At 34.6% G+C, this 25737-nt stretch overlaps 1 protein-coding gene across 16 annotated transcripts in view; it reads left to right on the plus strand.

The window, feature by feature from the left end:
- Positions 1–7416: 7416 nt before the first annotated feature.
- LOC141604834 (putative disease resistance protein RGA3) overlaps positions 7417–25737 on the plus strand; it is a 31592-nt gene continuing 13271 nt past the window's right edge. The window contains exons 1-6 of one of the 16 annotated variants that reach the window (XM_074423352.1): positions 7509–7735; positions 10588–10669; positions 10747–10863; positions 13498–14227; positions 18964–22115; positions 23968–25039. In XM_074423352.1, the coding sequence (XP_074279453.1) occupies positions 13573–14227; positions 18964–22112 (3804 nt within the window). In that variant the 5' untranslated portion in view covers positions 7509–7735; positions 10588–10669; positions 10747–10863; positions 13498–13572 and the 3' untranslated portion in view covers positions 22113–22115; positions 23968–25039. Of the gene's footprint in view, positions 7736–10587; positions 10875–12265; positions 12676–13497; positions 14228–18963; positions 22116–23967; positions 25040–25737 lie in introns of those variants that run through there. The other 15 variants (XR_012526231.1, XM_074423351.1, XM_074423353.1 and 12 more) reach the window with 15 other exon arrangements.

The raw sequence follows: 25737 nt of genomic DNA on the forward strand, positions 1-25737 counted from the left end.
AAAAAAAAAATGGAACCCGAAATTTAATTGTGATTAGTATATTGAACATAGATAAATTAATGTGACTACCGACGACAATTTTTTTTTTAATAAATGTTGTTAATTAACTTGTTATGCTCAACCTGTCAACCATATGAACATTTACTTATGTAAACCTAGATTAATTATTATCTATATAAAATAATAAAACAACAACCATAACATTTTTTTTCCCTCCAAAACTTCACTCCACATTTAACATAGATTTTAGGATTCCTTAAAAATAGGCCCACTAACTAAATAGCCCAATATATAAAATTTATTTTGTGTTGTTAACATAAAATTTATACCACCATATTTTATTGTTGTTTTTACTAACTTCTCTATATTTTAAGGTCTCTATAATATCATAATTAGTTTTAGAATTTTGTGGTTTTTTAAATAATTTTCATATCCTATATAGTATATACAATTGTTTGATGGCACGACTTTAAATTTTTTAAGCATCATGTTTTTACTCTATTAGACAATATTGTTTAATCATGCAATTTAGATAATTGTTAGTCTCAAAATCATTCCTTTTACGTTTTTAAACCGGTGTGAATAGATATTTGTTAAAGTGGCCAGTCATGTTGAAGTGTTCATAACTTTCAATCTAACTATCTATACTAATTAATAAAACGATAACAATTGCCATAGTATCAAGATTATTTTTTTTTAACTATGAACTTAATGTTTTGTTTGACGATCTTCGATTATCATGTTATTATAGCATCTCCCCTTTCCTTGCACGAGTAAATTGAATAATCTAACAACTAACAAATTGAATTTGAGAAGCATTGGGTAAATGTCTTTAGAGAAGGTCTCATAATAAATTTATTATGAGCTTATTTTATAATTATAATACAAAACAATACCATGGGCAATAAAACAGATAAAAACATGGTTAAAAATAAAATGAGTACACTTATTATAAGAATATATACAAAGTTAAAGAGTCGTTTCAAGTCATGATTAACAATATAATTATATAAGGGTCATGAAAACGATAAATGATTACAATGTTATATCAATAACTTCTTTAGAGACACTATCTCCGATTTCCCTCAAAAAAATTTATTAGTTAATGCAATTTATATGAATGAAATTTGATTATGAGTAGGTTGACATTGTTTAAACATTAATAAAGGATTAAAGGGTATGTATTAAAGAGTTTTGATTGGATGTATATTTAACGTTAGCGAACATAAATAAGGGGTTTACACTCTAGAGTTTCAATGGCCTAATCTCGATCAATCACAAATTATACTATGATATGATACCCTAATATGGTGAGACCACATAAAAATGACCATTTTATGGTAAAAAATTAGCTTTTGATATTAAAAGCTACCACTATTTTGTTACTAACAATGACTACTTAAAAAAAAAAACAATCATTTTTATACATAATGTTCACTATTTCTTATAAATTGGCCACTTTTACCAGTCTATATTCTACTTACATTGATAAAAGTGATCAATTTCTTATTTCTTATTGATGGGGCATATTCTGCACCCTCTGACCAAGTCAACATATTGAGCACGGTCAAAGATATCCACAGCAAGTCAACGACTTAGACAGCCTAACCGACACAGCCTGTCGGCCTGTTTCTTGTGCCTCGGCTAGGACACCTTGTCCGCCGGGGCACACATCCGCGAACTCATATCCAAGACCCCTCGGCGGCGAGTCAACAGGGCCCGCCGGCCTGCCATGGGTCCCTCGGCCGAGGGTAGATCAGTCTTTCCACTTGCTAGCCACTTGGCCAGTTGGCCACTACGTGACAAAAGGGGAAAGTCTATAAATACTCCTCAACCCTCATTGAGGAAAGGATCCACAATTTAACCTAGGAACCACTATTCATCTGGTAATATCTTCTTTATCTCTCTACAATACGTACTTCGCCAAGTAACAACAACTTACCTCTCTAAGTTACTGACTTGAGCGTCGGAGTGAGTTCGCTCGGTCCAAAGCCGAGCCCTCAGTTTGTTCACTATTTCAGGAGACCGAAAGGAGAAGCCAACCAAGGACGTCATTCTACAAGCACGGGTGGTAACAAATAACTGCTCTGGAATTACACCCGGAACACTTATAAATAATAAAACACAAACCATAAATATCTTTTTTAATTTCCCGCCTAAATACTCACCTCATACTAAGCACAATTTTACCAAAATTCATTAGCCACTAATCAAATGGCCCACAATGATCATCAAATTTATAACTACTAACTCATACACGACTAATATTAACTATGAAATGAGCCCACCATGTTAACAAAAATGAACCTTAAATTGATTTTTAAATTGATTTTGTACAAATTTCTACCAGTCAAATATTGAATACCTTGAAACTAAAAAATAAATTCAACTTAGTTTATGACTTTTGAATGTGTACATCAAAAGACATGAGACACGAGTAATGTTATGGGACATGGAGACCAAATATGTTTCGCGATTAACGGGTCGTAAAATAATTTCAAAAGCTCGGAGAGGTTTTAGTATGATCATTTACATATACTGATTAGTATATCAAATAGAAAATAATTTATAGAGATATCATAATGTGTAACTCATAAGCGTTTTTTCCTTTTATGCCAAGTTTTCAAGTGTATACGTTAACTGATATTGTTTTGACTTAATTCGTAATTCTACTTTTTATTTTGTCCTTATTTCAATTTTAATTTTTGTGCAAACTTTTCAAAACTTATCCTATATGGTAAAATTTGCCGATATTTGAAATTATTAACATGCTATAACATAGGTGTAAACATGTCGGCATATACATGCTCTAATCAAAGATATGAGATACGACGGGTGTAAGCATAATATACAACAAGAGATAACTATGTTTTTACAATTAATACTCTCTTAATACTAATGTTATTTTGAAAAAAAAATTAATACTATAATTTAAATATGTAGATTATACTGTTATAGAAGTATTGTATTTATAATTGTAATTGTCAAGTATATAATTTCCATGTAACATATGGGAAATCAATTACCTCAAATAAGAAACCAAAACAATGTTGTAAATCTAAGAATTTACGAAAATTTTTAAATATACAATCTATACACGCCCGTGCAACTTTGCACGGGTCCTAAACTAGTTATTAAATAATACTCGGTATAAAGCTTATTGCGTACATTTTATCATTAATTTTTTTTTTTACATAAATGATAAACCACAAACTTTTATTTAAATCAAACAAGTTTTTATAAAAAATTAGTGGGCAACCGAGATACTATCTGGACTCCGTAGTAATTTTCTTAAAAGCATATCCATCTAATTTTCACGAACTTTACAACTTATATATACAATAATGAAGGCAAGATTTACATTTAGGGGGAAGAACGAGTAATGGCATAAGGCAAACTATATAAAATTTAAAATTTTTAATCACGATTTTCACACTTTTCATAGTCGAGTGCCCCTACTAGCTAGCTAGCCCCTCCCTATAAATCCGCCACCGCGTATATATTATTTATGGCTTGAACACATAAATCAAATTACAATAAAAAAATAATAATAATAATTGTGTACGTGCGTGAAAAGATAGTTTTCAAGATTTCAAGTTTGTCATTAAATATGTAATCAACCCCGGGCATAGAATAAAGTTACACTAAATCTGTCTTTATTGCATGAATTATTTGAGAAACAAAGAGGAAAACCATAGGATTATGAAATTAAATTGTTAAATATTATCGTGGATTTTTTTTGGGTAGATAATTGCAATTGGTATAAATAATAAATGATGAAGTGGAAAGATGAAGACATGAACAATTGTCTTGTATTGGTAAAGCATAGATCAAAAGCATGAGATGTTGATTGCATGCAAGATGCAACAATAATTTTACAAAGTTAGAAATAATTGAAGAGTTTTATGTACAAAAAAAGACGTCTTTGCTTTCATTAGGTAGATAGATCGAGCTTACGTTTTATTTTGGTCAAAGTTCTATGGAAAAGTTTTTTGATGTTTAGTGCACTTAGCTTGATTGGACTTCTTAGTGCAATGATTTAGGGGTGCATGAAATGAAATGGAATGAAATGAGAAATCATAGTTATTATATCACAAAATCTCATTGAAGACGGTACGTATCCGTCATTTTGGAGTGACGAATATCATTTTCATTGGACTACTTAGTTCAATGATTTAGAAATCATAGTTACTAGTATTGGTGCCCGGCTTCGCCCGGGCTACCTCTACTTATCATTAATTTTTTTTTTCATTAAATACAATTACTTAAAGTTGCATAGCCCATAAATTTATCATTAATATATTTTTTATAACATATCCTAAAATTACGATGAAATTAATTTTGAGACAAATTCACTACTCCCGCTATTAATATTTTACTTTTATTAATGAAACAATAGTAATAACATTTCACTACTTACCCGTAATCGTTGTTATTTTCACTACTTCCGCCGTAATTATTGTTACTGTCACTACTGCTGCATTAATATTGATAATTTAACTACTCCCGCCGTAATTATTGTTACTTTCACTATTGCCGCATTAATATTGATTATTTTACTACTCCCGTTGTTTCCACCACTCTCACTAATCTCGTTGATAATATTGTTACTTTTACTATTCAAATGAGTGTTTAGTATCATATAACTATATCCAATGTTACTACAATTCTTTTCTTTACTGACGAAATTACTTGTACTACTTAGGCATGCAATTTTAAGAGAATTATATATTTTTATAAATGTATTACATACATGCATTAAATCAAATCGAAAGAATTATGCAATATTATTATATATTATGGAATCTAATTTGAATTATTTATAACCTACTTATTATATTTTTGTATGTTAAATAATTAACATCTCTATACATCTAATAAACTATAAAGTTTAATAAAATTGCATAGATTTTAAATTTAATATATAATTTTATGATGATGATAATTAATACCATAAGTGTGCATGTTTATACTAATTAATTATTTTATTTTAAGGAAATTGACCATCTTATTTAATTATTTTATTTTAAGGAAATTGATCATGTTTAGGAAAATTACCAAGCTTCTATATAATTTAATTTTAATCCAAACTATATAATATTTGCATTGAGATCCCTTAATCGGGTCCATCACACGGTGCTATTGATTTAAAACTATATAGTATAATTAATTTGTATAACTTTCTTTAATTACATTGAAGTCCCTTGGTTTCTGGATTTAATATATAGTATTGATTAGATCGAGCTTACGTTTTATTTTGGTCAAAGTTTTATGGGAAAGTTTTTTTGATGTTTAGTGCACTTAGCTTGATTGGACTACTTGGTTCAATGATTTAGGGGTTAGTGTATAGGAATGAAATGAAATGGAATGAAAAATCATAGTTGTATAGGGTTTTAATCAATGACTCGTAGCTTGGATTGCTTGGTGCAATGATTTAAATTTGTAAATTAATTATAAGTGTTGTGTATATGAGACTAAGTGTCATTGATTGGGTTTTATTTTCACTTTTGAGATTTTAGTCGAAATGATTTTTTTTACATGGCATAAAACTTGATGATTGTGAAATTTAAAGTCAAATCTGTGTAGTCTCCAAACAAGTGCAATTTAATACATGGTATGAAAGACACGTCCATTATCTTGGTGGCGTAGCCAGGATTTAAGTTTAGGAGGCGAAAAATTTTAAGGGAGTGAATCGATAAAGATATAAGGTACACTTGGAAATTTTAACTAAAAATTCAAAAAATTCGATCTGCCGGGAGGCGAACGCCCCTGCTAGCTAGCTCCATCATTGATTATCCACTATATATTCAAGCTCAAACAACGTTCGAGTAAGGGACCGTGTAAGTATAAGAACCGTTTGTTATAACACAAATACGGAGTATAAACTAAGGTTTTAGTTGAGATGATATTTTCACTACAAGGTATGGCTAGTAAACCTCTTGAGAGCAGGGAAAATAGGAAAAGTAACTAATTGGCTTAAAAGGTCAATACATTTTTAAATTGCTTGTCAAGTTGCTTTAAATATTTGAGTAGCCACCAAGTGCACTAAATCTAAATTATAATTTAAAAATGAACAATAATTTATTAAGGGCATATTAATATTCTAAATTTCTAATATGTTTATTTTGTATCCTTTTTAATGGAGATTGACAATGACACGAGTTTGAGCGAAATTGTACACCACATATTTTTATTTATAAAAGTTAAAACCCCAATTTTGGTCGCTGACTTTTAACTTTATACATCTCGCACTTAAATACTTTTACCCCGAGACCTGTTTTTGCATTAATAGATTAGTTTATCTTCTTCAGAGGTTATAAACGTATGACTTAAAAAAAACAATAATGTAAAATCTAGGAAATAAAATGTTGAGAAAATGAGTATATATATTAACTAATTAAGGAATAGAGTATAGTCCTACAGAGTATTAATTAAGTAAATCATCATTTTAAGCAATTTATATTTATACCTCCTATATTTGGCATCCAAGTGGATAAAATCAATATTAATAAGGGGAATCAATCCATAATTTATTACTTTGTAAAGAAAAAAAAGGTTACAAAAAGAAAGAAAATATCATATCGTTAACATTGTTTAAGTATCAAATAGTCGAAGAAATACAGTAAACGTTATGTAGACATAAATATTTTCTTAGTTCCTCAACTATTGAACTCTCCATTCAAACTCCCTATTAGCGCTGGTCATTAGTGCGGGTCGGCCTTGCTAATCCGGACCCGGCCCGCTTGTGACCTTTGGATGAAACCGGCCCGCCTGAACCGGGCCCATACCTGACCCACCCTATATCCGGGCTGATTCTGGGTCCCCAAATGTCAAACTCGGCCCGTCCAAACCCGAACCCGCCCTAGACCTGCGCACAAACCCGTCTCATGGGCCACTTTTGACCTGACCCGCCTCAACCCATCCCGTCCCGCCCCTGACCCAGACCGGTTCCGAGCCTCCAAACCCTGACCCAAGCCGCCCTTGGCCCAGCCCGGACCCGACCGACGTGCACTAATGACCACCCCTACCCCTTACTATTATATAAGACCACTTTATGTGTAAGACAAGTCCAATTACAAAAAGCCCAATAAAATTATTTAATAAATTAGTACAAAAATATTTTATTTTGATAACCTAATATTTTATATTGATAACTTACTTATTTAAATGTTTCAGTATTACTCATAAGATATCGAGTTATTAAAATAAAATTAAAATACAAATATAATCTAATGATAAGTTTGGGTTATTCTACTATTAGGCCAGTCCTATGCTATAGGACGGTCCTATAAGAGAGTTGCTGAAATACGAATATCATCTCTTAAACTTTAAAACGCTAAAAAAAAATCCAATTTGGGCCGAGAAAATACTCTGATTATAAACACACTATACCTTGGGGTTTAACCCCTCTTTTGCACCAAAAAAAAAATAAACACACTATACCTCTACCATCAGCCCACACTGAAGATCCATGGGCCGATTCTTTCCCAAGCAAGGCAAGAAAAAAAGAGGTAGAACCGGAGAAATTTACCCCGTATTATACTCTTTCCGTCTCCCTCATTTATTTATCGTTTATATTCGTTATCGGAAAATTTTACTCCAAAAAGTTAAGAAATAATCGGTACGGAGGGAGATCAATGGCGAACATTTTCATCCCCAAATTAGCTCCGAAATCAAACTCGATTTCTCTCTTCTTCTCGTCGTATAATACTAATTCCACGATGTTGAGCTTCAGGTTCTTCTTTCTATCTTTTTGTTTCGATTTTCGCGCTTTAATTTATTGCAATTTGATTTATTTTTGAAGAATTTTGGTTTGTTTCATGGAATTTAGAATGCATGCAATTATTTCAAGTTTAGTTTGGAGGTGTTAAATTGTTATTCGTGCAGTATATGAATAAATTGATTGAATGAAGCTGTAGAATTGTAGTTCTTTATTGAATCTGGCTTAATCTGGCTTAGTGATGTTAGTGTTGAGCTTAATTTCTGAAGTGAAAATGTTTAGTAAGATTATAGCGTTGTTACGCTGTTTCCGATTTCGCTCTAGAATAGTAGGAATTGCGAATTTGTTCGTGTTTTGTTTGTGTTTCAATTCGTCTGAATTCAAGCTGAATACTGCTAGATTAGCGAATTACTAAGTGGTGAGCACTGAACATATGCGTAAAAGTTCGAGTCGGAGTTTAAAGTGCTACTGTGTGCTTGTGCTTCATTGCTCATTCTGGAAACAATACCTAGATTATCATGTCTTTTTAGAATCAGATATTAGACGCGACACCTTATCTAGGTTTAAAAGGTTAATATGATCGCGTATTCAAAGAGGTATTGTGCTTGTTGATGTCAGCCTCCTATTTGACATGCAAAGTGCTGTACTGCTGTGCCGTGAAGATGTGGAAAGGGTAAAGAAAACTAGAACAAAAAAAATAAAAGTGAAAATTGCATAAATAGCTGCACCTTATCTATCAAGCGCACCTAGGCTAATACCACACTGAACCGTTGGCTTAAGCGCACCCCAAGCAACTAGCAAGCTTTTTTATACTATGATTACAACGTCACCAATAAATAAAAGCACAAACAAATGAAACAGGATAGTGTTCTTTTCAATTCATTCAACAAATATTTTGTATTGTTTTGATACGGATATCAACTCCAATTGCCGGAATCAAAAAACGAGTAGAAACAAAACCTATAATAGCTCACTGATTAAACAGATTAAGAGGGTATATGCTCTGCTCTTTTTCATATGATCATTAGTTTTGCTCTTTAACGTCTCAACTCTCAGCCTTATTTTAAATCCAGAAAAGTGAATTGTTGCACAAAATTCTATATTGAAAAGTACATTTATTTTTACAAAAAACAGTGCTCCTCGTGTCTACGTAGCGCACGCCTTCACATACCACCTTTTCCCTTTTCCCTTGTCACCATAGGCCCTCGGTGCCTAGGTTTGCAACAACAACAACAAAGCCTTAGTCCCAAAGTGATTTGGGGTCGGCTAATGTGAATCATCATTGGAAACCGCTAGGGCACAAGTCCAATAATGCGGGCGCGAGCACACACACACACATAAACCGACTCATAGGTTGGAATTTGGAAAACAAGAGAGCAAGAAAATCTGAAAAAAAAAAAACCAAAAATCAAGAGGTAAAATATTTAAAAAAAAAGTAGGATTTCTTTTTAAATAAAAATAAAAGTAGAGCAGAAATTTAAACTTCAAAGTATCAAACTACATTCACCATGTGGATGCTTTCTCTCTACGATGCCCTCTCCAATGCCTCAGTGTTCATCATGCTTTTAAATCGAAATTGTAAATTTGTGGAATATGCTCATAGTGTCCATATTCTCTCATATGTTGGGCTAAATTTTTTGTCGTCACACCTTTTTCTTAAGTTTCCATATGTGAAGCTGCTTTCTTTTTATTAATATTTCCAAGTGAAATATGTATTTTAATTGTTTGTATAAGACTAGAAGGTGTATTGAGAGACTATTTGGCTACATTATGAAGGTAATATTGTCATTTATAAATACTATAATTTCTTTGGTATTTTTGTAGAAGAAATGCGTGTTTTATTTGGATTGTTTGTGGTGAATGAGCAGATAATTGTAATAGGACAATTATTCGATTTTACTAATAAAGATAAGACTAATCAAATCAACAAGTTAGGAAAATTTACTAGATTTTTAATTGTATAAAATGAAAGAGGTTATGTGCATGCATTGATATTAACTTGTGTAAGTAGACTCATAATACTTCCTTATATTGTCTGCACTTGACTTCGATTGTCAAACCAACTTGTTCTTTACGTCCTCAAACATATGTAGAACTCCGATACAAAATTTGCCATATTTTATTAATCTGAACTTCTATTTTCATAGTATCATTCTTGAGAAGTTGCACCTATTGTAATATCAGTCATGACATCGATATAATAGTCCACCTAGTACCCTATGTCTTTTGGTTTTCTAAGGGGTACCCCTCCTTTTCTTCTAAAAAAACTTTGACCACGTATAATTCATGGTCATGAATTCGGAACGCAACGAATTTTTTATTCAAATTGATCGTCCTTTCGAGATCTTCGATTTAAAAAAAATAATTGTCACTTTCTGAACTTGTTGCAAGAGTTATGGTCGGTCAAACGATTTTAACCAAATAAACTTTAACCTACCATATCTCATGGCTACGAGTTCATAAAGTAACGATTTAATTTTTCAAATTGATCGTCTTTATAAGATGTTTAGTTTGAAAAAAAGATTTTGTCGTTTTTGGAGTTCGTAACCAAGAATTATAGACAATCAAAGTTTTTTAGCTCAAAAAGAGGGGTATCATGTAGAATATGCAAAAACAAGGGGTACCATGTAGAATATCCCTTGATTATTAAAGTTAAATGGGGACAATATATTTGAGATGGGGGAGTAACTTCTATAGAAAAATAAACTCAATTCTCCTGGATAGGCTTCTCATCTTCGGAATGGTTGTTAGGGATGCGGGAAATTAGGGGGTCATATGTAATAGGTCTATTCAAGGACTCAACTCAATTTTAAATCACATTGTAGTGCAGATAAGAATCATGTCTTATTCATGTGCTTTCTTGACAGCGATCGTCCAGCTCAGTTTCTGAACAGGTTTGAGTTGACTTTCTAGGTTCCCACGCCATACTAAACTCTGTTAGACAGCAAAGTGAGAATACTTCAGTGGGGTAAAATGATGCAATGAAAGAGCGAGCAATATTAATAATTCAATCAATTGTTTTCCAGGCTGGATTATCAAATTGGCATAAAAAAACCTCTTGCTGCATTGTGGGACTTGAAAAGAGTTGAAAGTTGGATACGACCTCAATTTTACCGAAGATGTGAAAGTGAAGCATACAAATGGTAATTTCAATGTAAAATCTCCAGTCCTTTGTTCTATGTGCATTTTCCAAATTCCATCCTTGAAAAGTTACAAAAATACATCATTGCCGCAAGCCTATTAGCACACAACAACCAACCCATACCTATCACCCCACCCCACCATCATCACTTATTAGCTTCCTTGATTACCGATTGTGTAGCCGACTAGCCGTACAACCACCATCCGCCGCGACTCGTGGTTCAAAATCCCGGCTTTGTGTAACGTGTCACCTGAGATGTATTGGTATTGGAAGAAGCGGATACGAGATGTTGGGTAGACATAGGGCCAAACTAAGAAAGTCAAAAAATCCGCATAGTCGGCCAAGTTTTAACGCAAAACGGTTAAATTGTTCCTATATGCTTCGCGAAGGACCCGTGATGTTTCTCTGGCAAGTTTTATTTTATAAGAGCTCTGTTTGTGGCATTATCTTGTTTATATTTTTAAAATATTTCTCAAAATAGTTACTGTAGATTCAATTTAGCATTAAATGATACAAAGTCGACAATAAACGGTTTAAATAGCTATAAAAGCTTCTTTTTAGAAAACGCTGTGATAACTCGACTAAGTCCATGATGGCCGCATCAAGTACAATTCTAAGGCATTGTTGCTGCGACCGTGACTGAGAGTATGAGACCATGTTTTAAAACCCTGCCTAGACTGTCTATTGCCCCATCCGGTATCTGGCTGCTAAAGTGTTTTGCGTCTGAGTTTGTTGTCGTTGTCTAGCACTCTGGCCTTTTGGTAAATTAAGACTTGCTTCACTTCTACGTTCTAGTTTATTATCTACCATTCAAATGTTCAATGTATAGTGACTTGGAATCACATCTATGATGTTTTGCATTTGTTTTTCGTCCTTACACTCAACATATATGTTAATAATGACTTGCATTTACTTCTATTATATTGCTGGTCATTGAATATTGTGAGAGTGGGCTGATGAGGTGGTTGATGATACCGCTTAATACATTGGGGATTATGCAGTTAGTTGGTGACTTGGACACTTGGTGGGAGTAAGGTGTGCGTAGACCTGTCAAAACTCGACCTGACCCGGCCCAAAAACCCGGTCCATTTTTTGACCCGCCACCTGTTTAACCCGAACCCGAACCCGAAACGACCCGTTATTTAGGGTCGAGACCCGACCCGAACGGGTCGACCCAACAGGTCAAAGATAAATCATGAATTTTATTAAAATATTAATATTTATGTATTATATTGAAAAAATATTTTTTATTTATTTTAAAATTACAAACACAACTAAAAAGTCAATTTTATATATTATTTATAATATTTAATAATAAAATAATTATTAAAAAACTTTAATAATTATGTCAATATAATTACTCTATGGTTAATGTAAACGTTGAATATGATTAAAATATTAATTTTAAATATGTGTTGCATTTTTAAAAAATATTTTTTTAATTAAAAAAATCGTTATAAATTATTTCTTGACCCGTATTCTGGCCCTAACCCGACCCGTGACCCGTATGACCTGACCCACCCGACCCGTTTGACAGGTCTTATTGGTAGGGCAAGCTGGTTTGGGTGGATTGGTGACTTAGGTTAGGTGGACTGGTATGAAAAAGCATGTGCGTTTCTGGGTCGGTGTGTGGGATTGTGGCGGTGGTGAATGCATGGAGCTCGAAAGTGGAGGTCAGGTTGTACCCAAGTGTCCAAGTAGTTGTGCGTTGAAAGGATTGTGTCGATGTTTGGGAGTTTGGTGAGCTGCAGACCATGCAGTTGGAGGATGGCGTTAAGATAAGCCTAGTGATGATGTGTAAATAGAAACAAAGGTAAAAATTTATTTTATCATTTCCAGATACAAAACTTCCCTTTCTCAATATAAAAGACAGCCTTATATTTATTGCCAGTTGCTTCTTAGTACAGACTAGATAAGGACATTTGGAGTTGCATTATCTGGCTGTTGTAGAATAAAATAAGGATTCCAACATTGAGTCAACTTTAATGAATCTTATTCTGATAAGGAATTGCATTATTTTGGTTTTATAGGATAAAATCACTTTCATTATTTTGCTGTCAGAGAATAAAATAGACTTCCAGCCTTATTATTTTTTTAAATCTTTGATATTTAATCATGAAAGTCAATAGTCATGCTTCTAACATGTTTGTTGTAACCTTGTAAATTTGGACGGCTAACATGCGAGTCAGTATGCAACTTGCTAGATGACGTACAAAAACTATTGCCAATCCTCCATAAGAGTCTTCTATAAATCATGCTAGATATTCATTTCTCAAACCATAGATAACACCTCTCCTTTTTGCTGTCAAAACACATACACTGCCTTCTCTCTTCTGCGTGCAATGTGGAGGTCCTTTGAAACCCTTCCTAGAAGGTGTGCCTTGGACCTCAGCTAAGCATGTCGTTTTCATAGGTATATAACATAAGTTACAAGTACATTCTTGATTGGCATTGATAAAATTTTACTGTCAATATATTACATCTCTCTTTAACTCTTTATTATTTATCCACTCCCGCTATCCCACAAACCATAAAAAAATATATGCAGTTGTGTTTACCAAAGCTTGAGCTCATGACTTGCAGCCAAATCAAGTAATCAACTTAATTTGTATGCATATATATTTTTTTTGACTAGGAAGTTCAGAATATCAAGTGGGGTCAGTTGACCGCATTTTTATCAGCTTGAGTCCGCCACTGCCTATAGAACACTATGGCAGAGGCCATACTACTCGATGTAGCCACCAATTCTGCTAAGGCGGTTGGGCAGCTAATTATGGCCCGGGGTGTAGACGAGATGAAACTCGCGTGGGGTCTAAAGGATGAGCTTAAAAAGCTTAAGACTAAGTTCAAAGATCTCCAGCTTTTTCTGCAGGATGTAGGGAACTCAAAGCATGCAGACAAGAGAAAACTGGTCAACGCTTGGCTTCAGGAAGTCAAGGATGCAGCCTATTTTGCTGATGATATCATGGATGATTATGCCTACGAAATCCTCCGGAGAGAACTTGAGCAAAATAAGAAATTCAAGAAACAGTTCCGGGCCTTCTTCACGCGTCACAACCCTATCATATTCCGCATCAAGATGTCTCACAAGGTCCGTGACGCCATAGCGACGTTTGATGGACTCGACAGTAAGGCCCAGAAAATTGGTCTCACACAAGTGGACATGACAAATGACGGGATGGCAGGGACGTGGGCTGACAATAATGACGGTAGCATCAATTTGAGTCAAGCTCGACAACATGCAGCTGCAGATGCTACTGAATATGTGGGAAGAACGGAAGATGAGGAGAAATTGCTAGAAATGTTGTGCAACCCAAATAACCAGGAGCGTCAGTTATCGGCAATTGCCATTGTCGGACTAGGAGGTAATTTTTCACATTTAAAGTTTAATTTGGTCTGTTACGATTTATTCATCAAATATAGGTAGGTAAAGTTGATGACCATTCAAAACGTCTCGAGCTAAGATTTGTTGGTTAAGCTGTGTCCAATTGGGCATTATAAATTGTTTCCTCTTATGCTTTATTCTAGATTTTTTGAAATTAAAACTCTACCACGATCATTGTAACTATTTCAGGTTTCATTATAGTTAGAAAATACTAACACAAACAAGTTTTTGATCCCCTCTTAATTTTTATTAACCCCTCTTAGCAGGGCCGTCTCCGAGATTTCGGAGGCCCTGTGCGAAATTTGAAAAAGAGGCCCCAATACAGTTATATTTACGTTACTACAAGTATATATTCTAAAACACAAATTCTCATTTAAGACGGGCTATTCGTCCTAAGCTTAATACGGGTTAAATACATACCAAATCACCTCACTTGTTGTCTAAGGAATGCCAATTTTTTTTTTTTTACGATCATGTGGTAATATTTGACGCATCTTAAGTTTAAGACGGACAGTGTCCGTCTTAAGCAAGACTTACTGACTCTAAAATGCTATTTTTATCATAAGAGTTTTTTTTAGAACGAACTATAATGTTAAAAGTCAATTTCTTTTGTTCTCCCTTCGTCCCAATCTTTTTTTTTTTTAATTTTACCTTTGATTACACTATTTCTCCCAAAGTATATGTAAAAGCTAAATGAAAATAATGTGGATATTAAATTTTTATGTATTTTAGACAAACGATAGATAAACTTTGCATATTAAAAAAGAAGAAATTTATAATCAAAAATAAAGGAAACCAACAAAAGCATTTCAAAATTGAAATGCTATGGGGAATTGAACCTCAGTGTATGCGTGCATATTGAAAAACTAATGAACCACTAATTAAACCACTATGCCATTATAAGATTGTTGCATTTCACTTGCATCAAATTCTATCTAAACTTTGTTTAACGCTATTGGGCCCCAAAATTTCGGCGGCCCTGTGCGGCCGTGCGGCCCGCACATGCTAAAAGCCGGTCCTGCCTCTTAGTTATTCGCACTTCGTATGATTGTACGATATTTTATCTACATTTTTGTGATCTTCAAGAGTCAAATTTTCATCATATATTATTACAAGTCTCCACTTTCATAACAAATCCCCTATATACTAAATGAATAGGTGAACTCTAAAATTTTCCCTCCAAAAAGCATATTTTTAAATAAGGAATCTATTGATAATTTAATTGTATTCACTAAATAAGGAAATTAATAATTATAATGTATTTCATTATATAATTCTTTTCATCAAAATAAATCTTTTTATCAAATTATATAATTTTCACTAAACATTAAACTATAATATTTTAGTTAAAGTATAAATAATACTCCGTATAAGACTATAAACTATTAAATCTGTTATTGATATTATTATTTAAGAATGACTTGATTCATACGGAGTACGGAGTACTATTCATACTATGTATAAACAAAACTATAAATGGTTTTGATTACTTTCATAACAAAAAAAAGTTGAGAGAATTTATAAATTGAATCATTAGCGTTGTGGTATAAAAAATACTTTAAAAAAAAAAAACATTTCAGCACATACTCAATTCTCTTAGATTAATTTTCAGTTTTAATTTATTTTTTACTTGAGACAAAATATAATAACGAGAAAAATGAACAATTAATGAGATACTACTATTATTTTACAGTTCAATTTTACTTAGTTTTCTTGAATAATTTTATAGTTCATTTTTTGTTCCTCATTAAAATATAATAACGTAAAATATGAAAAATTAATGAGGTGTTAGTATAGCGTGATTAAGTAATACAAAAATAAAAACTCTATAAATACCGCGCATTTATTGCGCGGGATCTAAACTAGTTCTCTACTAATTAAGTAACCTTATGAACTATTCCAATAGGTTTATTTATACAAATAAAAACAGAAATAGAAAGAAATTCGATACTGTTGTTCGTGGATGATCCACGACTAAGAGAAAAGTTATTATCATATTTTTAGGGTTTTTGGACTCAAAAATTATTTTGTTAATGATATTTGTCGAGTTTGAAAAATGTTCCTTTTTTTGGCATTTAAGATAGGTCTCGATTGTTTGTACTCGTTTTTTAACCATTTTTAATGTATTTTTAATTTCTATTACAAATATAAGTAACCCTAAATTTTGAAGATATTTTTACAAGTAATGAAGTTGGAAAAAAATATATTTTTTTGATGATTGGTGATATTTATGGGATTTGATGTTATTCGAATTTGCTGTCAAAAATGTTGTATGTTGTTATTGTGTCAATTTTGTTAATGTGAAGAGAAAAAATGCGAATATGAGTTAATAAAGGAGAAAGAGAGAAATGTGGGTAAACTTGAAATATTAAGTGAAATGTTCAAGACAGGAAATAATTTTTCAATGACCTATAGCAATTGCCGATGAGGCAAAAAATTCAATCTCTAACTATCAAAATATGCTCTTTATTCTCTTTCATGAGTTCATGAACTAATCACAAATGTATAGGTGCTATTGGACATAGAACAGTAAGAATGTTGGATGTACATCTTATTTGCACGAAAATGGTGGTAACTCTATAAATCCCAAGTAGTTTGGTAATAAATTGTAAAAGTTCCTATAGCTTTTTTTGTTTTTTGGTGACGAGGGAACCCGCAACTGCTACCTTTGGTGCGCATTGGGTAAACCGTCGGGTGTACGTGATAGCATAGCCTCCAAACCACGTATACCAGGTAAGTCACCCGAGGGTAACAGGCTCGAAGTCTATTAGGCATGGACTCAGGCCAAGAATGCTCCACAAGTTTGCTCTTAGGCTTGCTCTTGGGGAGGCTTGAAGCCGAGTCTCTTGGGGATTTCACCCAAGTTTTAACCATTAGACTCTACCCTTGCGGGCAAAGTTCCTAGGTTTAATTAATAATATGTCACATTTTTGGTCAGTACGAGTCAGAATTATCATTTTTTTCTCTCAACCTTTATGTTTAAGTTGTACAAATAATTTTCATAGGTAGTGTAACTTTGATATTATAGGATTATTAATTTTTTTAATTTAAATGGGTGGAGAGACAAGACCTCTTTCCTGTTTCATTTTTGACTCTTTGGTAACCAAAAACCAAAAAAATTAAGATAAGACAATGTTAGTCTTTAGACAAATGCCCACAAGGGTGGAGTCTTGAGTTTAAAATTTGGGCGAAACTCCAAGGGTCTCAGGTTCAAGCCTCACCAAGAGCCAAGAGCAATCTTGTGGGGTTAAAATGATCTGCTGCTATGTCTTCTAGATTTCGAGCCTATCACCATTCACCCCATAAAAAGGGTGGTTGACTTGGTATACGTGGTTTGCAGGCTATCACAGGTCGTATACTCGGGGGTTTAACACTTTAACCTTACTTTGTCGGCGCTTAATCTTATAATAAAAAAAATAAAAGGGAAATTATCACTTGTACCCCTCTGGTATGGGCTAATCCCATAAGGAAAGCCCACTTGTGCCCTTTTAACTCTTTAGTTACTAAATTTTTCTTGGTTAAAAGTAAGAATAGCATCGTTTATTTGATCCGCTCATGTTTATGTTTCCCACTTGTACCCCTGCCTTTCGGATTGTTTCATTACCTTCATTTATGTTTCCGACTTTGGCACTCCCTTGAGTCCCTTCCCACCTTGAATCCACTAACCTACCTAGTGACACCGACATCCATATCCCATCCCATAATGACTTGCCCGGTTTCTTGTTCTTGCAATTCCTCTACCCTCTACCTTCCTAACTCTTGATGTGACCCTCCTCCTTTGCGACATTTATTTCTGACCAATCCCTGCGACTTGCACCCCTGACAATCGAGAGCTCTCTCAACCAATCCCTCGATAACTGTCAACTTCAATTTTGAGTATAAAACAATAGATTGAGAAGGATAAAGTTATAAACAATGCGTAAGAATTGTGAGGGAGATCGATGGAAAGTGGGTTGGTCCACTAACAAATAGGCGAAAGTGATGGGGCGGGGAGGAGAGTGAGAGTAATATTGGTGTGTTGAACTTGTTTGCATATTACTAAATGTTGAATCAACGAGATTGCAATCTAAATCAGATTGAGCCATCAAAAATCGACGGAGGTGATAGGTTAGGAGAGGGTAATACAAGCCAGGGAATGGTGGATTTGTGGGTGAGGAAGAGTGAGAGGTGTTTGCGTATAACTCAATTTGTTTCTTATATCGAAAAAAAATCCACAAAGAAATGCAACCAATAAGTGGATGAGAAGATTATCAGAGTGGCACAATTGCCACGAATTAAGTTTTAAGTTGTTTTGGAAATACATTGACAAATGTGGATTACAGTACTCCCCCTCCCCTATCTCTTAAGCATCTTCCCTGTATTTGGCGTTCTCTCCTATTGTTCCCTAGATATCAACCCTCCTAACCTTGGACTTCCCCTTCCCACGAACCTGATCTCCACCCAGCCTCTCACTATTCCCTTTTTGCGTTAGATCACCGTTTGGGCTTCCCTCGTTCGTGAACTTTCTTTCCCTTCAACCCATGATCACCCCTTTATAGAAAATAAATATATAATAAACAGATGCGGTAGCTTTAATTAAAAAATTGTAAATGACCCACTAAAATTCTTCCTTCTGTTTTTAAAACTTTTGCAATATAATTTTCAGCACAGGCTTGTATATATTTTGATATGTTTGTATTTATGAATAATTTTTCTTTATACTGTACATGCAAATAGGCCTCGGGAAGACAACATTTGCAAGGCGCCTACATGAAAATGAGAAAATTTGCACTTATTTTGAGAAAAGACTTTGGATTTGTGTGACTGAGAATTTCTCTATCCCAAAAATCCTGAATGAGATGCTTGAATATGTTACATCAAAGAAAGGAGACTTGTCCAACGTCGATGCAATCATAAAAAAACTTCAAGAAAAGTTGAAGAAGAAAAAATATTTGCTTGTCCTTGATGATGTATGGTGCACGGATCAGGAGTTGTGGAGTAACCTCAAAAACGCATTGGTAAGGATTGGGGGACTCCAAGGAAGTGTGATTCTAATTACTACTCGTATCAACGATGTTGCAACAAGATCGCGAGCTGTATATAAACACTCGTTGAAAGGTCTATCGGAAGAGGAAAGTTGGGAACTTCTAAAGCAAAAAGCTTTTGTTGATGAGACTTCTCCAAATATTTCGAGCCTAGAGAAAATTGGAAAAAGGATTAATGAGAAGTGTGACGGTGTTCCTTTAGCTATAAAAGCAATTGGAGCTATACTTCAGTCAAAGCAGCATCCACATGAATGGGAAACAATAGAAAACAGTGATGTTTGGCGTTTGCCACAAAATGATCAAAACCAGATCCTCCCATCACTAAGGCTGACATTCAACCATTTACCATCTCCTGCTATGAAGCAATGTTTTGCTTATTGTGCTGTCTTCCTGAAGGATTACAACTTGGAGAAAGATGAGTTGGTAGATATCTGGCTGGCTCAGGGTTTCCTTCACGAGTCTGAAACAAGAAACATGACCAAGGAGGAAATTGGCGAGGAATATTTAATGGTGCTACAAAATTATTCATTGTTACAAGAAGTAGAAGAAGAAGAAGATGACGATGACGACGATGATGACGATGATGATGACAGTAGCGATGATGATGATAGCAGTGGCGATGATGATACTGATGATAACGGTGAAGATAATGACAATGGTGGTGACAAAGACAACGCTGAAGACGACGATGATGAAGACGACGACGATGAAGACGATGATGAAGTAATACCTAGATACAAGATGCACGATCTAGTGCACGATCTTGCCGTAGATGTCTCTGGGAAAGACGTATTGTTCTGGAAACTAAAAGATCATCAGCAGATCGACAATTGTCGCCATTTAGTACTTACTGATACAGATGTTGTTGAAGCACTATCCAAACTTCCTATAACAAACACACTGAGGAAGTTGCGGACAATTTCTGGTGGCCTTCCAGACAATGTGTTGGCCTATGCAAAATACCTGCGCACCCTAACACTCGATGCATGTGATATAGAAGAGGTGCCTACTTCCATCGGCTTGCTCAAGCATCTCAGATTTCTCAGCCTGTCATATAATCCAATCAAAACACTACCAGACTCAATTGGTAAACTCTACCTGCTGCAAACACTCAGACTTCTTGCTTGTGATTCCATGAAGGTCCTGCCAAAGGTATTATATAAGTTGGTTAAGTTAATTCACATTCCGACAACAACCTACATGCACGCATCAAGAGGATTAGGACAATTAACCGACCTGCAAACCTTACCTCATCTTACTTTGGTTGATGATGATGATGATAATGATGATGGATGGTCCATTGATGAGCTTGAAAATCTGCAAAAGCTTAGGGGTGAAATCCATATCTCCGGTCTAGAACATGTAAAAACGAAAGAAAATGCTAAGAAAGCTGACCTTGCTGGCAAAGGTAACGTTTCGAAACTAATCCTTGCTTGGGCTGAGAAAAGGAAAGAAATTAGCACTGGGAGTTATGATGAAGATGTTCTCGATAGCCTTCAACCCCACCCGAACTTAACATCTCTGGAATTAAAAAACTTCCATGGATTAATGTTTCCTTCTTGGATGATGAGTATGACTGTCATAACCAAGGATAGTAGTAGGCCAACACTGCTCGAAAATATCACTTCGCTTAAGCTGCGCAATTGTGGTAGATGCCAAGTGCTCCCTAAACTGGGGCAACTACCTTGTCTGAAATATCTGACATTGAGCGGACTCAACGTTGAATCCATAGGCAATGATTTCTATGGTGTTTCCCACTACCAGAGCAATAGCAACGTCAATCATGTATCATTTCCATCTCTAATAAAGTTTGAGCTTACTAAATGCCGATCACTGAAGACGTGGATCCTGCCACCCTCAGCAGAAGCAACAAATGTTTTTCCTCGTCTTGAAGTTCTTCGAGTTACAAATTGTCCTCAGCTGGAAACATTGCCTGCCCTGAATTTCCAATCCGTCAAGAAACTAAAACTTGAAAATATTGGCATCCGATCCTTTTCAATGGCATCATCGAATGTGAATTTGAAACTTGAGACGTTGGACATAAGTGAATGTGAAAAGCTCGTGTCTTTACCCAGTGAGCTGCAATACATTACATCTCTCAAGACATTGAAAGTGGTTGATTGCGATGCCCTTCATTCTCTTCCAAATGATCTTTTCCACAAACTCACTTCCCTAAGCGAGCTCTGTATTTCTAGATGTGAAGTACTAAATAATATTCCTACCAGCTTGGAAGAATGTGCGTCTTTAGCGACACTCACAATAGAAGACTGTCCATCTATAAAGGGTCGAATGCCAGATTTCAGCAAGTTGAAGGGTCTACAAGAGCTAAACAAAAGTGGAAATCCCTTAAAGTTGATGATTTCCATGTTGAAGGCGGTTGAACATCTTCCTGACCTAACTTCATTAGAAACCGGCGGGTTCAATGACGAGGAGGAACAAGAATTATACTTCTCTGATGTGACTCCTATTCAACAAAATCAATCCCTCAATGACATATATTTGGTTGGAAATCCAAATATCAAGACTCTACCTGAAAACCTACAACTTCTCACTAAGATCAAAAGTTTAAACATACGCTACTTCGATGACTTGGAAGAACTTCCCGAATGGGTGGGTCGTCTTTCATCTCTTGAGAAATTATGGCTGGGAAGATGCAAGAAATTGAAATATCTACCTTCAAGGGAGGTTTTCTTGCAGATGACCCGATTAAGGGAACTGCATATTTGGGAGTGTCCGATTCTTGCTGAAAGTTGTGTCAAGGATGATGGCTCTGATTGGAGCAAGATCTCACATATACCCTTTATTGAGATGGAGGATGACGCTGTTCAAAACCTGTTGTGAATTGTAAGTATATCTTAGAATTTTATTTGAAATGCTTGTTCAGGTACAACCTGTTCCTATTTCTTTCCATGTAGTACTGCATTAATAATAGGAAAACTTAATAGGTATAACCCCAAGTTATTACATTGTCCATTTTTTATCCTAGCGCTGTTCCTGCACAAATCTATCCCTGAATTTTGTTCTTTTATCCTGGTTTTGATCCTTCGCCTTACAGTGTTAGAGTTCTGTTGAAAGCACGGTTAATCTATATCTAGGAATGTAAAACCAGATTATAGGGTTTTTCTATGGGGTACCCCCGAACTATTGGCTATTTGGCTTTTCTAAGTGGTACCCTCGCGTTTTTCAAATTACCAGTTGTACCCTTAAACTCTAGTAGTTACCCCTAAACGTGCCCGTTAATTTCTAAACCGTTAAGTTTAGGCGTTAAGTGCATAGGTGGCATTATGAGTTGGACTACTAATGTTGACTGAACTATGACTGGGCTATGTATGACTTCCTACTGTTAAGTTCCTCGTCATCCATAATACTCATTTGCCAAAGTTTCAATTTAATAATAAAGCTCAATTTAATTCTCTTATTTTGTAGCTCTTTCTATTACCTCTTCCTTTTCTTTTGTAATATACTTTCATTCCTCATAAAAAACTTTTTTTAACCTTTTCTCTTTCTTCTTTTATCACACTCATCTCTTTATGTCTTCTTCATTTCCTTCCATTTGGGCATGGAACATCAAGCTTGTAAGGAAAGAGAGCGGGTGAGGATGTAGATGGTGTTAATATGACATAGGTTTCATTATTGGTAATGGTTGCACATTCATATGATTCCTATGGCATCTATTTATAATACTGCCAATGGTGGTTAAACAATGTTTGGATAAGGGTAGTTACATATGGAAACTGGGAAGGAATGTGATGGAATGATGGATTAAGAATATTTAAGATACTATTATAAGATATTGTATGCTTAACAGATGAACTGGTGGGGTGTGGGTTGGGCTGTGGAAAGAAATTGATGGTTGAGCGTGTGCATTGGTATAGGTGAAGGATTGCTAGAGATTGATGGATGTGGTGTCGGGTTGTGGGGGTGGGTGTCGAAATGGGCGAGGAGTTGTTAAGAGACTAATTGTTTTGGACTTTGGTGATGGGTGTTGGAATGAATGAGGGTTGGTTAGAGATTGATCATTGGGGTGGGTATTTATGGGTTAAGAGTTATTATGGGTTTATAATTGTGGTGATGGTGGGTGTAGGTGTTGGGATAAGTTACTTTATAATTGAGGGTTGTGGTTGTGGTGGTGGAATGGGTAAAGTGTGACCAAGGATCAATAGTTGTTATGGCAGAGATAGGACTGAGGAGGTTTGAAGTAAGAAGCTGGTTAAAGGAAAGAAAAACACAAAATTAATCATAGTAAAGGTTTTAGTAAGAGAGTTATAGCACCACTTATGCGGAGTTCCAACTTCCAATATACATTAAGTGATCAAAACTTGGGATTACTTTGGGCATACAAAAACTTGGGATTATTAAAGGAAAATTCCCCAAGACTTGAGAAAAAGTTTCTCATTAAGTTTCCTGTAGTTATTGTAAAATTGTTGCCATTTAACTTGTAAAATTAACGCCAAGGTTATATTTTAATCACAAGTTTTAATCGGAAAATGCAATGACCAAAACATTTTGCTCGAGTGTTTTTTTTCTCCCAGTTAATCTTGTCATAATAGCTAGGTAGGTAAGTTATAACCCTGTGTTGAAACTGAAGATGCACACATAATGTTATCCGATGACCCAAATGAATTGTCTAGAATTGCATGAGTGAATATGATTTTTTTCCTGTTCTTAATTTGTTTGAATCCTTCACTGAATGCAGACTTATACGTGAACCTTGTTAAAGGTTTTTCTCTTGGTTGGAGCTGCTTTTTTTGGAGTTCATGTGTTTGGTGTGTTTTCTTGCTGGTGCTTATATTGGAGTCTTGTTATAAGTTGGGCATCTTGATGAGGGATTTAAGTAGGAGTGAAGTTTGCTTTTGTGCCGATTGATGTGTGCAGTGTGCTTCCCTTGTGGTTTCTTATATTGGTGTCTTGTTGGTAAGTTGCATGTTGTTGAAGGATAAGTTGGAAAGAAGTTTGCTTTTGTTCGATTGACGCTTTTGGTGTGCTTCCTTTCTGGTCCGTATCATTGGAGTGTTGTTTCTAAGTTGGGCTTGTAGATGAAGAATTTTTAACAAGGAGAGAGTGTGTATTTGGCATCCTTGCAATGCTTCATGCTATCTTACAGCGGCTAAAGTGTCATGAAACTTTGGAAAGATGTGACATTGTTAATTGTGCTTTGGGAGATTTGAAGCATTGTTTACACTCAAAAAAAAATATAGGCAGAAAAAAATGTGTACATAAAAAAAGATGTGTTGGCGTACGTGGTCTATTTGTTTCCGTTTTGAGAGGGGAAAGACTGTTGAAAAGATGAATGGCAATGGCAGAATGAAATTGTTCACGATGTGCTCTTTTGTGTTTGGAATTCCTTTCGTGTGGTTTGCGAGATGATTTTATTGGTGAGACCTTTCCGGTGACGTGAAAGGTATAAAGTGTGATGTTTGGTTATTGAATTATCCCTATTTCAAATACATAAAAAAAAAAAAAAAGAAGGAATATTTAGGATTGGTTTGTATTTCGTGCAAATTTGTGTAAACTTGATAATATGATATGGTGTTTGTTTTGTTTATTTTGATTGATTGAGGAGAGAATTTGGGGAGAAGATATGTTATTTGAAGAAGAGGGACGAGTTACAAAGATGGGAGTGGCGTTGTGAATTGTCATGCAGCTCAGTATGGGTACCCTCATAGTTGGATAGTTCTCCGTAGGATTCGAACTTCAAAGGCTTTGATTATTCTCCATGTAACAAAATTGCTTGTGTGTGTTAATAAATATTGCTCTTGTTTTGTGTATTAATGTGTTAATTGTCCTTCGCATTTCCTCTTATTTGGGATTTGTTCTTTGCTTGCTCTTAAACTCTTGAGTAATACCAAACGATTCGTCTGTCACAAAAAACTAGGTAGGCAAAATATATTTAGAGTACTAATCATTAGTTTGTGCAGAATGAATACTAAGTTCTTAATTTTTTAGAAAATTAATTTAGAAGTTTATCTAAGACGACTAATACTCAGTAATATACTAGCATGTGAGGTAGAAGTTTGGGAAGAGTAGTACTGGAATACGTAAGTTTCTTATAAAATAGTTTTATACTGTAATATATTTCTGTGAGATCGTTGTATAATTTAAGGTAAAAGGATAAAAAGGGTCACAACCAAACTGAAAATTAGAGTACCAAATAAAAAACTATGAGAACATCATAGTAAACATTAAATTAGTTGCTAAAAATAATTAAAAGGCTACAAGTACGTTCTTATAATAGAAAAAAACTTGTCAAGACCTGTTTTAATTGTGAGTATATATGGGTCTTTAAAGTTGATCGAAATGCTACCCAACTAATGTAGATGGGCAAATAGTGGTTTTTTAGGAAAATATTGTTGCATTATTAAACTCACTTAGCTCAACGGTTAATATATTGATAATATGCTAGGCAAAGGAAATAGTTCTACACTAAAGATTAGGAGTAATGATAAATTAAGGGATAAATATCCCG

This window comes from Silene latifolia, chromosome 10 (assembly GCF_048544455.1).
Source record: "Silene latifolia isolate original U9 population chromosome 10, ASM4854445v1, whole genome shotgun sequence".
Classification (NCBI taxonomy): domain Eukaryota; kingdom Viridiplantae; phylum Streptophyta; class Magnoliopsida; order Caryophyllales; family Caryophyllaceae; genus Silene; species Silene latifolia.